We start from the raw sequence: 16,688 nt of genomic DNA, 5'->3' as shown, positions 1-16,688 counted from the left end.
CCTAACACATTACTTGAAGCCTGACAAAATGGATTGTTGGGTGAGAAGTTAACTTAGGATTTTCGTGTGATCTAATGCTTTCATTAGAATCAAACTGCTGTGCAAAACCAGCTCTAGTAGTCATAGTACCCTTCAGCAAGACACTTATCTTACAGTGGCAAACATTTTCAGATTGGTCGTACTGGGAGGTGCATAGGTTTCAATATTATACAATTATATTTTTTCATTATTCATTAAAATTCTGAATTCTTCATGGCCAACCATTTCCCCAAGAATATACTTTTAGATAGGGGGAATGGTGTTTCACTTACAGTTTTAAGAAAAACAACTTGCACAGAATTAAAATCATTGTTCACGTGAGCATTTTGCTCGCTTTTAAGTTTCATCAAAGTAGTTTTGTGTGAATACAGGTATGTGCAGGGACTCTTGCAAGGGACTCCCACAAGGAACACTTGAAAGACAGCTGCCTCAGAGCAATTCTCTGCTCTTGTACTTTCATACATAACAGGCTTGAACCATTAGCTGGAAGTCAGACAGCTAATCAGTCAAAACATCAAACCATTTCAGGGTCAAATATACTGCCATCAATTCTTGAAAACGTGTATGCACCCAAAAAAGGTGTATGCACCCAAAATCATCCTTGGGTGGATACATTACATGTGCAAAAATATATTTGGTCATTGAAGAAACTGGCAGTTAAGATGCTATTATTTTAGCCAGTTTGACAGTTGGCTATATCAGAAAAGAAATCCACAACAGACTTTAGTTTCATTACATCTGCCAAGGAGGTTATTTTTTTTGCTTTGTGGGTTTGTTTGTCTGTTTGTCAGCAGGGTTACAAGAAAAGAAAGAGAAAAAATGGCCCGAAAACTGAATACCTTGAAACTTGGTAAGAGGTTGTCGGAAGGGTCAGAAACACAAACTTTATTTTTCTTTGGTTAACATTGCATTGATTGCATTTGATTGTGCATTTAGCCTTGGTGGAGATCTCTGTTCTCTTTCTTATGACACTTATTGTGAAGAACTGTCTGTTACACTAACAGTTCCTAATATCCGCCTAATCACTATCAAGCATGCTGTGCCTGAAAAGCAAAATAACAACAAAGAAAAGCAAATAATCCGTTGGCCTCTCTGTGTTTATCTCCAAGACTTTACACAAAGTTAAATTTACGCTCTCCAGGTTATATTTGTTCTGCTGTTATCTCCAGTAATGTTCTTACTAGCGTGACTCACAGAACCACCACCTCTGCATTGATGTTGAAGTGCCAGGTTAGATGATTCAAGTGGTTTCTCGTCTAGTTTGAGTGGTACTCGAAGAGGTCTGTTTTCGAAATGCAGTATCAATTTTGAATAATGATAATGACGAAAAATACCACCTAGACTACATCTTCAAAGACGTCTTTAAAGTACCGGGCCCTGTCCGTAAGACTCTTATCTTTTGTCGTCTGGGGACTTTAAAGGTTAAATTTCTCTGCAACCACACAATTTGTAATAGCAGGTGTCGTGATCTTCAAACGGTAGATTATCTCAATTTCAAACAAAACTTTCAACATGAAATAATTATTTGAACAAAGTTTCTGCTTCGCCTGTGGCTTTTATTAAACAGAACTAAGATGAGTAACGCCTTTATACTGATCTAGAAACAGATCACAGCACCCAGCCTGCATGCCTATGCAACAAGAACAAATAATCAACCACAAAATATGAAAATGACTCTGAGGCAGATATGGAGATTATTGCGCCCTCGTGGAGCTTTTTTTCTGGTTAACAGATCTTTTATGAGACATGAAAGTTACTTTTCATCAGTACTTCTGCCTCTCAAGTCTTCTATTTTTTTTTTTTCTCTCAAAGTTTTCAATGCAAATCTTTCAGTACCAAGCAGCCAACCAAACCAAGCTGCCTGTGGTCTCCGATGTCATTAACACTGAGCAGAAACGCTGAATTTAATTTAGCAGCTGCTGGCTGGAAAATGGAATAGAGTGTAATGTCAGACAGGGTGCATATTAACACACAAACATTTTGTCCATCCATCTTTGTGCCTCTCTGTGTCTCCACCTCCATCTCAACCTCTATCCCTGCTTATCTCTTTCACTTTGTCTTGCTTTCACACACAAAGGCAACACCGCACCATGCTAAATATATTACACTCACGTATTAAACACTCAGTTAAAGACTTCTTTTTATTTGGCACCTGCTCGCACATATTATGTGCGGAGATGGAATGAATAGATTTGTGGCCACTTCATTGATGTGACAAGCTGTTACTGGCTGCAGACAATAGGTAGACAGATCCAATAAAAGCTCCAAAGCATCGTACTCTTCGCACTCTCAAACACACACTCACACGCACCCCTTGCTCCGGTTACAGCACCTGACGCAATCCCAGGAAACAGAGACTGTAGTGCTTTCCCAGTTAGCGCCGCTCATAACAGCTCCAGTCGTTTAACTGTCTCAGGGCAGGATTGCATTTTCTTGCGAGATGCTGATTAATGATGCATCGTGTCGTTTCACATCGTGTTTCGCAGCATAGAGAAAATTCTCATTATCTCATGACACGTTGATCTATTACTCAAAGTGTAACACTTTGTTGTACTTTTTCTCTGAATGAAAGCGTGCACAAATGCAGAATTTTAAAGATGCGTGCACTTTAATGCCGATAAATTTGGAAGAAAGTGTCGGCTTGTTTAGAAAGACAACCAGTGCACGTTGGCTCTGTGTAATAAGGTCAGAAATGTAGTTATGGATAATGAGTGCAATCAGTAATCTGATATTTATGGGTCAGCTTTAAAAGGTCAGGACAAACTCTTCTGTCAATATTTCTCTTTTGATATCCTTATTCGGAAGCCTGTAGAGAGCAAACACACTTCAGTTCTCTCCCTACAAAAAGAGAACTTTTGTTTCCCTTAATTGGTTTATTTGAAACTACAGCAGATTGTACCCTTCATTAACACATCATTAACACTGTATTCTTAACTGAAATATTCTCTCTTTCTCTCTTTGGAAAGATTTAAAAAAATAAAACCACTACCTACAGTTTATAAAATCACCAGAGCAGCAGCAGTTTCACCAGATTTGATTAAGATTCCAGATCATAACTTTGGATAATAAAGGGAAGTAAAGATTACCATATATGTTACTCATTAGGAAAATCTAAATGTGATCACCGTAGTGTATCAAAATGTAACAAAAATAAAAATGACTCACCGGCCTACATGTGTTGGCTTGTGTCTGATGCTACAACTGTGATGAAAAAAAAAGGTGGGAGGTTGTGTAAACATAAATAAAATAGAATGTTCTAATTTTAATAATCCTTTTTGACATGTATCCAGATGAAAGCTGTACAAAGACAGTATTTATGTTCATGTTTTGCATTATCAAATTCATGTTTTTTTGTGAATACATGCTTATTCTGAATGCGATGGCTAAAAAACATTTCATAGAAGTTGGGAAAGGAGCAACGGAGGATTTAGGAAAATAGATTGAGGGAAAATATTGGTAACAGATCACAGTATCATGACTGGGGATGAAAGGGGCATAGTTGTTCACATGCAAGAAAGGGGCAAGGTTCAATAATTTTTGTTAAACAGTTTAAGAACAATATCCTTAATTCACAATTTGGAGAGATTTCAACATCTACAATCCAAAACATCATTAAAAGATTCATAAAATCTTGAGAAATCTCAGCACGTAAGGGACAAGGCCGAAAACCAACATTGGATGTCCTTGACATTTGATGCCAATGTTAAATTTACATTGTCATGGTTGTATAAAGGAAATTACTATATGGCCACCCGAGAACTTTGAAAAAAAGTTGATGAACACAGTTCGATGCTGCATGTACAAATGGTTATGCTAGCATGCAAAGTGAAAGATGGATTTAAGCAACAGTTACAAATGCTGGCAACTTCTCTTGACCAGAGCTCATCTGATGTGGACCAAGGTTATAATAGTTTTGGATTTTTCATTAGTTTTAGTTTTAATTTTGTTGTGAATTTTTGTTTTCAAATTCAGTTAGTTTTAGTTAGTTTTTAGAGTGAGTTTGCTATTTTAGTTTATTTTTTTTATTTTTTTGAAAATGCTTAGTTTTAGTTTAGTTTTTATTAGTTTTAGTGTTAGTTTTAGTTTTTTTGTAATGGGTATGTGCCTTCATTTCCTTTGGTTTTTCCATCTTAGCCTCAATAAGGTTATTAACTCTTACAGTTCAGGGTGTTTTGTATTTTGGTTGGAGTGTAGACATCCCAGTCTCAGTAAACATATTTACCATGTGTTCCTGCATGTTGAAATAGAAACACTGAATTATGTATGAAAAAAGTTGACAAAGACGAAAACTAAGGACATTTTCAATATAATTTTAGTTAGTTTTAGTTAGTTATGTAACCACACAATACAGTTTCAGTTAGCTATCGTTTTTAAAAAAACTCTTGTTTTTATTTTTATTTCAGTTAACAAAAATGTTTTTTCAATTTTAGTTTTCGTTATTTTGTTAGTTTTCGTTAATAACCTTGATGTGGACCGAGGCAAAGTAGAAAAGTGTGCTGCGGTCTGACGAGTCCACATTTCAGATTGTATCTGGAAATCATGGACGTTGTGTCCTCCTGGATGAAGAGAAAAAGGACCACCCAGATTGTTACCAGTATAACAAAAGCCAGCATCTATGATGGTATGGAGGGGTATTAGTGCCCATGGCTGAAAGGTCTTTGGGCAACATGTGCTCCCATCTAAACAACATGTTTTCCAGGGACGTCCCTGCTTTTTTCAGCAAAACAAGCCACATTCTGCCCTTGAAGCACTGCTTTGTAGGAACAGAGTGTGGGTGCTAGACTTGCCTGCCTGCAGTGTCCAGACCTGTCTCCCATTGAAAAGTTGTGGCACATAATGAAGCACAAAATACAACAATGGAAACCTCGGACCATTGAGCCACTGAAGTGGTACATCAACGAAGAATGTAAAAAATAATTTTCATTTCAAACCCTCAACAATTGGTGTCCACACAACACTTACTGAGTGTTGTTACATAACAAAAAAGTTATGTAACAGAGTAAATAGGGTAAACATGCCCTGCCCCATCTTTTTTTTAAACATGTTGCAGGCATCAAATTCAGAATTATACTGTCCTGGTTGTACGGATTTCAAATGAATATATGTCAAAAGAGGATTAGCAAATAATTACCCAACCCAGCATTTAGGGTTATACAAACATTTATTTTGGGTACTGTAGCACTTTGGTGCCACCTTTGTATTAATAAAAGGCATGTGGCTCTGAAAGCATTTACTAATGAATGTCTTGTTTAGCTTTATTTATTAACTATTAGCACAATTAGGTTTGTAATTATGGTAGGACATTAGGCAGCCAGCTCAAGGGCTTTTTGTTGATTAGTGGGACTATGTAGAGATGTTTCAAAATGGTCTGATCTCAGACATTAATATATATTGCTTTCTAGTTTATGTGGCACAAATGACCAATTACCTGGCGCTCAAATCCATATTTTTAACTGCTGTGTTACATTCCTGGGATTCGCTGTGATAGAAGTATGTGATATTATAATTTAAGCAGTTTTAGAGATTGCAGCCCTTAACTACTCTGTGCACTGTAATCTGACGCACTGGGAGCAATGCAGTAGATGATACACATAATCAGCTAACGTGGGTCTGAGTGTGTGCATACATAGTTGTGTATGCGTGTTGCGACAATAAGCCATATGGCAATAAACATAGTAAAGTCAATTGCCTTTCCTGTGTGAGCGTTCATATTAGAAGCTAAAGAGTCCCAGTGGAAGTTCTGGCAAAACAACTTATATTGGGCAAAAGGTGTTCATAAAATAGATTGTCGCAGATATAACTTTTAATTGTATGAGCAAATTTAAAGCCACACGTAATTGTTCATTTTAATTTCAGTGCAAAACAAACACTTAAATGTAATATGCCTTATCGCCATATGCAGAGAGCAATAAGTTTATCTGCTGAATGGAATTCTTGGCATCAGTTCTCTTTATGTTTCCCATGCATGAAAATACTCTCAAATTTAAGGAGTATCTTAACACCAGGTTGAAAAGCAGAGCTCCACTGCCCTCTCAGGTGGAAAATTTCCAACCTTTTTTTCAACTATGTGCTTTGCTGCACTTGTAAACACAACCAACAGTGATGTCACAGGATCCTGGAGTACACATGTACATCACTGCAGCGAGATGGGATTATTACAGAGAGTGTAACTCTTTAAAATACAGGAATATATCAAACAAAGATAACAGGAAATTGCACAAAAATATAGATAAATCTAAACAATACACAACTGTACCATAGAGTCCATTTTGTTTGATACAGTAAAACATTTAGGATCATCATTGAGGCATCGTTAAACAAGGCACTTAACCTCAAACCTCAAAAAAAGGTTATGCAAGTTTTAGAAGGCATTGCATTTATTCATAGTGTCCTAAATCAATCTTTCAGAAGTCTAGAAAGAATTCTAAGGCAGTTGAACAACACATGCATAGTGACGAGCACAAAATCGCCAAAAAAGCCCACCAGCAAACACCAGGTACAATCCCAATTCCATTAGGATTGTTTTTTTTTACCCTTAATTTTTTTTTTATTGTAAAGTTAGTTTTCAATTTCATTGTGAATGGTATTAAAACAAGTCTTAAAAGTCTTAAATCTTACTTGCCTAAAACTGTAAGGACTCTACTAGTTCCTAGTATGATATCCAGGTTGTTTGAGCTACAGAGCCGCAATAATCCATAGAAGCAAAATTCCCAACATATAAGGAGATAAACGGCAACATAACATGACATAGAGCTCTGATGTCATGAAAATCTGAGTTAAACAAATGCATTCCTCCAACATCTTGCTTGCAGTGAATGAAAGAAACTCACCCTGAGATAAAAGGGATAAAAGACAGGCAAATATGTTCAAATACTTTAATCCACACAGAGCGAAATTCAATTATTTCAGCCTATAGTATAAATGGTTGATCTGTACTATTTTAATTGGAGCTTAAATTGCTGGAACACATCCGAGTGTCGACTTCCATGAACTCTTTGTTCAATGTTGAATCTACATTCATTGTATAGAGTGGCTGTTGTCCTGAAATTAGTGACAAGAGCAGTAAATTGACTTCCAATTGGATCCATCAAGGCAGTTAGCCAGTCAGTTAGTTGCATTAGCTTCACCTTGCTGCACTTCTCTATTGGTTTTTGTTTCCACTAGACACAGCGGTTGGTCCAGTATAGTATTCATCTCACCCCGCTGCACAGAGGGTTTTGACTGCGCTTAGAAGCATCAATCACATTACTGAAGCTGCTACCAGAGTAACCCCAGGGCACGACAAGACTTTTAAACCTCTGAAAAACTTTTAGGCCTCAGTAGTGTTGTTTAACATGTATTAACCCAGCACAATGAAAGGCCTGTGTTTTAAAATATGTTTTTGGAGAAGACAGCAACACTCCATTTCAAAAGCAAAATGAAAGATTCATGCCACTAAAAAAAGCAAAGGTTACACTAAAGAGTTTTTTGGTGAGTTGTAGGAAGTAGAGCCAATTAAATATAGATTTGGCTGTAAGGTAAGAAAGCTCGATTTGTGGCTAGAACTTCAGAAGCTAATGAGAAAAGCTCTCCTCTCTCTCAGTGACTACTCAGGTGTGAATGTGTGTAATTATGAATGGTAAGAAGGTTGTAGCCTAAGAGGTGCATTCCTTCTCTGGATAAACAAAGGTTAATGTGACTTATGCAGCTGTTTTTTAAATTAAATGCCAAATTAAAGGCGGTGATACATAAAACAAGTTAGCCAGCTCTGATGAACAACATGTATTTTCAGGTCCATTGACCACCAGTCTCAGTCAGCTGATTTAAAGGTAGAGTGTGTAATACCTGGCCACCGAGACTGTGAACAGTTAGACATGTGTGATAAACATGGCAATGTGCCAAAAATGTATAGGGAACTTTCAAAATCCCGCTTCATATCATGAAAGTAATTCAGAGTGGTCTACTACTGGGTCCTACACTGTAAAAAATGTTTGTAGAAATAACAGTAAAACACTGTCAATTTGCATCAGAAATAGGTCGTAAAATTAAACATTGTACATCACTGTAGCAGATACTTTTAATTACTGTCAATCAAAGAATAGTAAAAAACTTTAAATTCTACCGCCATAAACTGTAGAAAACACACAGTTTTGCTGTAAAAATATAAATTTTTCATGTAAAGTTAATGGAGAAATATCACGATGACACAATTATCCTAAAAGTAATGGGATTATTCAGTATAAATTACAGTTTTTGCTGATATTTACATTTACTTACACTCGCTGTATTTTTTACGGTGATGCTCTGGCAACCACAGCTGCCGGTATTTTGCCGTAATTAAACAGATTTTTTTTTACAGTGTACTACTAACTTACTATTGCCAAATTTGACTAAAGTATGATTTGTAGCATCATCTCACGATTCCATTGACAATGACTTGTCGGCAAAAATAACACTACTGTCTTTTTACGTGTGGCGTCAGACAGAACTGAAGTTTACATTATTGATTGCTTGGCTCACTTGTAGCAACTAAAGCATCAAGAAAATAGCCACACCCAAACCATATAGACTCCATTTGGAGTTTTTTTCAGAATTCCAATTTCAGCTTCAAACCTCGTCTTTTTACCTGTCAAGAGCTGTCTGCAGTGATGGAAAGCCATGCCAATGTTTACTCTTATTTTTTTCTTTTGTGTGTCAGTTTCTTTCTTTGTTTCTGAACATGGTTTACTGCGAGCGGAGGTTGGGATGGTTATCAAGGTCGCTTGCCAAGAGTTACAACCGTCTTTGTGTTTACTGTGCCACAATCTGGGGACTTTACCCTCAACTCACTGACAAATGCTTTAGGGCAGCTCTGTTTCTTAGTCATCTAATGTTGGACTGAGGGTAGACTAGACTCTACAGTGACTCAGCAACACCTCTTACAGGTACAAGTGGTATTAGAAGACAGCACAGGCCTCATTTACAGAGACACCTTTGACAAAATGTCAAAACTGTTCACATTCTGGTGATACAAATTCTGGCCATGTCTTTCACGTTGCATCTTTAAGCAGGTTGCCAGGTGCATTTTGCTCAAACCATAGCCTGCTGGATATCTACCCTGCATCTGTTCATGAAATCAATACTGCATTACCCCAGTAAAACAAGCTGCTAAAGTTACAGCCAGTAATGAATACAGCCACAAAATGAATAGTTATATATTTTGAAGCTGGAAATATTCAGCTCTGTGGTTTTACTGGGCGCCAGTATGTGGTAGAGTGTGCAAACAGGGACGACAAGCATGGTGCTGAGTGAGTGCTGTGTTAACCCGCTGCAGGACTGAAAAACAGGGTGCAGGGTGTCGCATCTGACTGACAGAGACGGTTATGCGAGTGCGTGCGACTGAATAAAAGCTCTCCATTGAAAGACAGAGAGGGTTGTTCTTTCCTCTGCAAGCTCTTCCGCTTGCTCTCAATCCCCATGTCTTTTCCCGTCACACGTACAAACACACACACACACACACACACACACACACATTCTTGTACTTCTATCTTTGTGAGGACCCTCATTGGAACAGTGAATTCCCTTGCAAGGTTATAATAGTTTGGGATTTTTCATTAGTTTTAGTTTTAATTTTGTTGTGAATTTTTGTTTTCAAATTCAGTTAGTTTTAATGAGTTTTTAGAGTGAGTTTGCTAGTTTTAGTTTAGTATTTTTTTTTTGAATGCTTTAGTTTTAGTTTAGTTTTTATTAGTTTTAGTTTTTTGTAATGGGGTCTTTGTTGGGTGGGAGATTAAAAGAGGTCACAGTAAATTTTTCCTTTATTTCCTTTGTCTCATCCATCTTCATTATGTATGAAAAAAGTTGACAAAGAAGAAAACGAAGGACATTTTCACTATAATTTTAGTTAGTTTTGTAACCACAAAATACAGTTTCAGTTAATTATCATTATCATGTAACCTTTAACCCTTAAAACAAAGTCTGAAATCTAAAAAAAGCCTTTAAAGAAGTGAGGACCGGCCGAAATGTCCTCACTTTGCAAAAATGTCCTCACTCTGTTGGTTAAAAACGTGTTCTGGTCCTCACTATGTAGGAAGTACAAGAACACACACACACACACACACACACATAAATTGTCTGTCTGCCTTTTATCGCTCCACATTCACACATATAGCTACTATACAGCTTTGTTATCCAGGGACTGAGAGGAAATCATTAGTCCAACACAGTGATCAGCTGCTTGGTTGGACCACATGGCACGGAGACAGTGCTGACTCACTTCTCAGTGGGGCTGTCACACATACCACTACCACCACCGCCACCAACAACAAACACACAAACAAAGACATGCATACAAAACAGCCCCACAGCCGTCTATAACTGCGGATTGGATTTCATTCTCAGGACCCCATTAATTCCTTATGGATTCTCATATTGATTGAGGGGCCTCTGGTCTTGTTAATTCAACTGACGGGTTTTGATTCAGTTTGTTGCCTGAAGGTGACTGCTACTTGTAAGAAATGGGTGAATAAAGCCGAGGCAGAGGCAGGAGGGAGGGGAACGAGACAGAAGAGAGAAGGGCAAAAAAAGAGGGAATGTGAGAAAATGACACGCAGAGGAGAAAAAGTGGGGACAGAAATAGAATAAGGCAGAAATAAAAGATAAGGATAGAACAACAAGCCACAACAAATATGTGAGAAAAGGAATCAGTTATATAAGAGATAATCATTTAAGGGTGTTTGGACGTCAAATGTAGTTCCACTTGTTAAACTTTTTGATGAAAAACAGAGAAAATGAATGTCGTAGTCAATTACTGTTTCCGTCTTAATGCATCAAGGAGGTTTTATTTTCACTTTTTACATTTTTTTATTAGCTCATTATGGTAATGAGTCGTTACATAAAACCCTCTCAATATATTGCAAGTCGGAGGTTATTTGTGTGTGCATGTGTTTATCACAAGCAACAGAAAGTGTGAGTGTATGTGCCTATACATGCATGAGCATCGAGCATGAAGGCCAAATGCAAATATGCATTTGTTTCATCATCTACGGATGAACTTCAACATTACTCTGCAGTAATTAATTAGGCTGCAGTAATAAGATAAAGAAATATGAGAAAAAGCACAATAGAAGTCCAGCTAAAAAGCATTTAGTTTTTACAAAATATACATTGTGTTTGTGGTCAAATGTAGAGAATATAACTGCATACAAATAGTGCCCAACACACAGCCATGTGACGTGGATCAGATAAAGTATATTTTGCCTTATCTGGACACTTCCTTGCCTTTTTCCTCATACAAGGAAATGCCATTATCAGTGGTTCAGAAGATGTAAAGAAGGAACATGTTGTTCTCTCTTCTGTAACTTTGCTACCAGGGTGAGAATGGACTGAGGGGCCTTATTTGTCATTGTCAGGCTGAGTGCCCCGCTACCTTTCTCATGGTCAACCTGTCTTGCACAAGTTCTTTTTCAGTTATTTCATCTCTTCTTTTATCCCTTTTATTCCTTTTAAGTTTGGTTGCTTCACCCCAATCTCTCTTTTTTTTAGATTGTCTTCCTTTCATCTGTTTTTCACCCTCAGCTGAACTCTACCTGCTCTCTCTGCTTTATCAATTGTTGTATGCCATTGCTTGATTGCTTACATTCAAGCCAATTTTTTTCATGTCCATGGTCCTGAAAAATATTGTACAGCAGCTGGACTGTGTGATGTCCTGAATGGAGTTCCCTACATTGATTGTGACTTTTTATTCTTCCTTCAGGTTTAGAAAAAGTTGGCCGAGATTCCAGTTACGAACAAGAGGGGAAGGTTCAGTTTGTGATGGACGCTGTGTACGCCATGGCCCATGCTCTGCACCGCATGCACCGGGACCTCTGCTACGGGTACCCGGGCCTCTGCCCGCGCATGGCCAGCATCGACGGCAAAGAGCTGCTCGGCTACATTCGTGCGGTCAACTTCAATGGTGAGTCATACTCCGGACCTATTGATCAGTGAATTGTGAAAAAAAGTTTTTATTATATATACAATGCTTAACAAATTTATTAGACCACCGGTTTGTGCCACAGCTGTCCTTTTACAGCATAAGTAATTACCAGAATCATTTTTCATGTTTCTGTAATGGTTAATACACCAGTATGTAGAAGCTCTTTAACCTAAATGATATATTTTAATGCTAAAATGTAATAATTATTGTTATCCATGAATTTTCAAATTTGCTATTTTAAAAAAAAACTGTAAAAACAGTAAATCACATACTTTTTTCTTGGTTAAGATGTCAAATTATAGTGATTTCTAAAAGATTTATGTTTTCTTGTTTTATGACAGGTTGTCTAATAAATTTGCTAAGCAAAAAAAAAAAAAAAAAAATATATATATATATATATAAATTTTTTTTTTTTTTTTTTTTTTCTCGGCATTGGAATCCTAAAAATCCCAACAATACCAAAGCTACCCTGTCAAAATCTATGCACACACACACACACACACAGACTCAGACATGGCTACAAAACAATGTGAGATTCACATCATATACCCTATTCCTAATATCTCTCTGACCTTGTAACATGAGCCCATGAGCCCATTCTCCATGTTTTTTCTTATTTTCAGTGTCTTACAGCCCTTAGAGCCCTGAAAGGAAAACAAACCAAATGCTTAATGCTCTCTGAAATGACACAATAGTGAACAAAGTCTGTAAAATGCATTCCTTCAGGATAACAGTTAAAAAAGGACAAATTACAGCAATTAAACACTGAGGAACTATAAAGTAGTCCTCTACTGTTTATCGTCCATGACCAGTTCAGCTCGTCCTTTAACAATGCTAAGCCCAGCTCCGCTTCTAATTTGTATAATCCTTATCATAAAAACATGTCATGTGGCATTTCACCTTCAAAATTATGTTAATCTTGCTGCTTTCCCCAGCTTATATTTTTCACTTATGTAGTCTTACATCACTTTGAACTTGTAGTGCCCAAACTTTAATTTCCCCTCTCTCTACACGACTTCCTCTACTGCTGACAAATTTAAGTGGGTGAAAAACATTTACCAATTTCCTTCTAAATAATATCAGACAGCTCATTTGAATATTCTCTTATTAATCCAGTTTTCCCCCACGAACCTGCGTTTTCTCTCTGCCTTTTCATTTCCTGTGTTTCCCTGTCAAGTACTGTGTGGAATACATATGGGTTGGAAAGCAAGAGATGGAGAAAGAGATATTGTGAGATTACAAAAAAAATGCTTGTCTGATTTAGTTTTTAGAGGCAAAGATTGGAATTTCATCAATGTGTCTGTGTGAGAATGGGTGCGAAAATGTTTGTCAGTGTTTGTTGTTTCCCGCGCCATCTCTGTCTGTCATCGCTAGAAGTGTCAAAAAGCAATTCAGAAGCAGCCACTGATTGCTGTTTCATACTGCAACAGCAGGTTTGTGCTCAGGTGTGTTTCTCTTTTATTGCGGGCCTAGAGGGGAGAGAAATCATCCCATAACCACAAGGTCACAAACTTTATACCCCAATGAATCACTGGAAACTCTTCACTCACTGAAAGTTGCTCTACACAAAATGTACCACAACTGTCTCTGGCAGCTTTTTGAGAGCATAAAAAAATAGATTAGACTGAGCGAAAACGATATGGGAGTAATGCTTTGCAGTTGAATATATCGAACAGGCACTGTTTCATATTCCCATGACACCTTCAGATAACTCAACAGAAAGTTCCAGATAACAGCATCACCTACAGCAAAGACATCATTTGTATTGTAAGGCTTAGGTAGCTGCTGCCTTTTTTTTTCTTTTAAGTGTCTGTCTGTATCACATGTCCACAAATGTCAAATGCATATAGATGACAGTGTTAAAATCATTAAAATATGAATGAATAATAGGGCTAATAATGATAGGGGTGTAGCGGTTAGCTCTTTTGCCTCACAGCAAGAAGGTCGCCACCACTTTAACCCTTAATTGGGCACTCATTGAAATTCTTGCAAATTCCAAATTTTAACCCGAGAGAATATTGGAGGATATTACAGACTGTCAGAATGTGTTAAAAAAAATATATATATTAATAATATTTTGAGAAAAAAGATTACGAGATTAATGGGGCAAATCTACAAGAAAAAAATGAGTAGATTTATGAGATTTAAAGTGGTGAATCTGTGAGAAAAAAGTTGCTTTTTTCACACTTTTTTCTCGTAAATCTGCGACTTTTTTCGCATAGATTTGCCACTTTAAATCTCTTAAATCTACGACTTTTTTTCTTGTAGATTTGCCACTTTAATCTAGTAAATTTGCAACTTTTTTCTCAAAATATTACCTGAAGTTACCAAATATAGTTCTTTGCCTGATAAAGGGTTAAGTTTTGTAGTCACATGACTCTTGTAACTACTTCACTTCATACATTTACGTACATTTATTTACTGCTCAAACTGTCTTTTATAACGCTTTACCAGGATTTTTTTTTGCCCTGAACCTAGGTCAGTGGTTTTATAACATAAATCCACAGATCTGCAGCCTTTTTTACAAAAGAAAACTCAGATGCAGAAGAATTCCTGCACCACAAGATGGTAGAAACACTGTGACATTCAGATTGTTTGATATAGTGATATAATCATATAATATAACAATAACAGGAGTCATTTTTTTGCATTGAGTTATTTTACTTTCAACACTTTTGGTACATATAATACCTAGATTATTTTACTTAAGCAATATTTTCATTGCAGGATTTTTTTCTTGTAACAGAGTATTTTCACAGTCTGGTGTCTTTTACTTGTAAGTAATCTGAATACTTCTTCCACTGCTGAATACTTGTGTTATTTCCTGAATCCTTTGTTCAGCTCGACCAGCAAGTTTTAAAAGCACATATATGGGCCCTCCTGGGTCTTTTCCCAAAGAGTCATCTGGTTTCTCTTTGATTTTTTTGGAACACTAAAAAAAGTTGTGGTTTTGAGTTTTGCTTTGTTTTTTTTTGTACACAGTTTGGTTGCCTGCCTTGAATTATCGCTCTCCGAAGTCCCAAAAGCTAGTTTTGTTTATGTTGTGAGTTCATTTGTTAGCATAGCGATAAAACACAGACATGAAATAAAACTGATAAAATCCACAAGGAGCAAAGTTTGCTGTGGAAAAAAACAGTGGGGGCTTTAATACCTTCATAATTCAAGTTTTTCACTACAGAGCTCTGACACATAGATTTACAGAATATTGTAAAGAAAGAACCTGCGTGGCAAATTTAGCCTTTAAATCAGCTCAGGTCATTAAAAAGCATGTAAATTATTGCACCTGTGCATTTTTAATAGCAGTTATCAAAGTTCAGTTACTTTATGTGTGTTTATGTCTAAATGCCCGGGCATATTTGTGTGTTCCAATTAAAAGTAGTTTTGTTATTGATCTGTTCAGGCTCGACAGGGCATTGATGGCACTAAACAAGAAGAGGAGTAAAGGTGGAGGTAGCTCTAACTGTCAATGTGTGTTTGTGAGAGAGAGAGAGAGAGAGAGAGAGAGAGAGAGAGAGAGCAAGAGAGAGAAAGAGAGAGAGAGAGAAAGAGAGAAAAGAGAGAGAAGACAGAGAGACAGAGAGATTAGATTTGATTATTTGTTGTAGCATGGATTCTCTCTCTCTCTCTCTCTCTCTCTGCTCTTTTTGGATCCATACCAATTCACCTTCTGAGCAGCTACATGAAGAGAACAAGACAGAGAGAGAGGGAGGGGATGATTTCAAGTGGTTAGGGCAGTGATTGTTCTCCTGTTGGATGTGTAGCGAGACAACTTCACTTACAAAGTGAAGCCTAACAGGCAAGAGTGGCATAAACAGAAAGAGGTGCAGAAGAACAAGATGAAAAGTGAATTTAGGAAGTAATTAAATTAGAGTAAATAGCAAGAATCGAAGCTTTGGATTTTGAGGTGTACATCCCCTCCAACAACACTTCCTCGAAGACTTGAACTTCTGCCAAGTTCAAAAACTTTGATTTATTGTGAAAATAGGATAATTTACAATTAGGATGTTCTTTCCCTTGAAAATGAGAAGAAGTATCTGCAGCATTCAGCAGTAAGTGATACAAACAGTGTTGTGTGCAAATGTAACCGCTCTTGCCTCTAATAACTGGAAATTGACAAAACAAATATATATAATGAAAAAGATGGGGGGGATATTTATGATATTTCATATTGTATTGTTTATATTTTTTCTTTATATATTGGTTTTTCTTGGGAACATACAGCAGAATTGCAAAACTGTAACAAGGAGACCAGTTGAACTGCACTTTTATCCAAATAGCTTTACACTACAGACGGCGCTCATTCACCTGTTCACACACACATTCATACTGGTGGCAGAGGCTACCCTAAACGGTGCCACCTGCCACCATTGGGAATTCATTCACACACTGATGAATGCAGCATCTGTGGGCCATTTGGGGTTCAGTATCTTGCCCAAGGATACTTGTGTGCATGTTAAGAACAGTCAGACCGGAATAAACAAAGAAAATCAAACCACCTTGACATACAGGACAATACAAACCAAAGCAAAAGACATTTGTTTTTGTTAGTAAAACAATAAAATTAATAAAGTTCAACATATAAATAGGGCCACATGGTGGTGTAGTGGTCGCTGGCTCTTCTCTGTGGAGTGTGCATGTTCTCCCCATGTCAGCATGGGTTCTTTCTGGGTACTCCAGCTTCCTCCCACAGTCCAAAAACATGCACTTAGTTTTA

General features: G+C 37.2%; 1 protein-coding gene across 1 annotated transcript in view; it reads left to right on the top strand.

Annotated features, from left to right (window-relative positions):
• grm8a (glutamate receptor, metabotropic 8a) overlaps nucleotides 1-16,688 on the top strand; it is a 306,788-nt gene that overhangs the window by 229,680 nt on the left and 60,420 nt on the right. The window contains exon 7 of the mRNA XM_059325537.1: nucleotides 11,753-11,953. Within this exon, the coding sequence (XP_059181520.1) occupies nucleotides 11,753-11,953 (201 nt within the window). The remainder of the gene's footprint in view (nucleotides 1-11,752; nucleotides 11,954-16,688) is intronic.

The sequence above is a fragment of the Centropristis striata genome, chromosome 22 (assembly GCF_030273125.1).
Source record: "Centropristis striata isolate RG_2023a ecotype Rhode Island chromosome 22, C.striata_1.0, whole genome shotgun sequence".
NCBI lineage: Eukaryota > Metazoa > Chordata > Actinopteri > Perciformes > Serranidae > Centropristis > Centropristis striata.
This window is presented reverse-complemented; position numbering and strand designations above follow the sequence as displayed.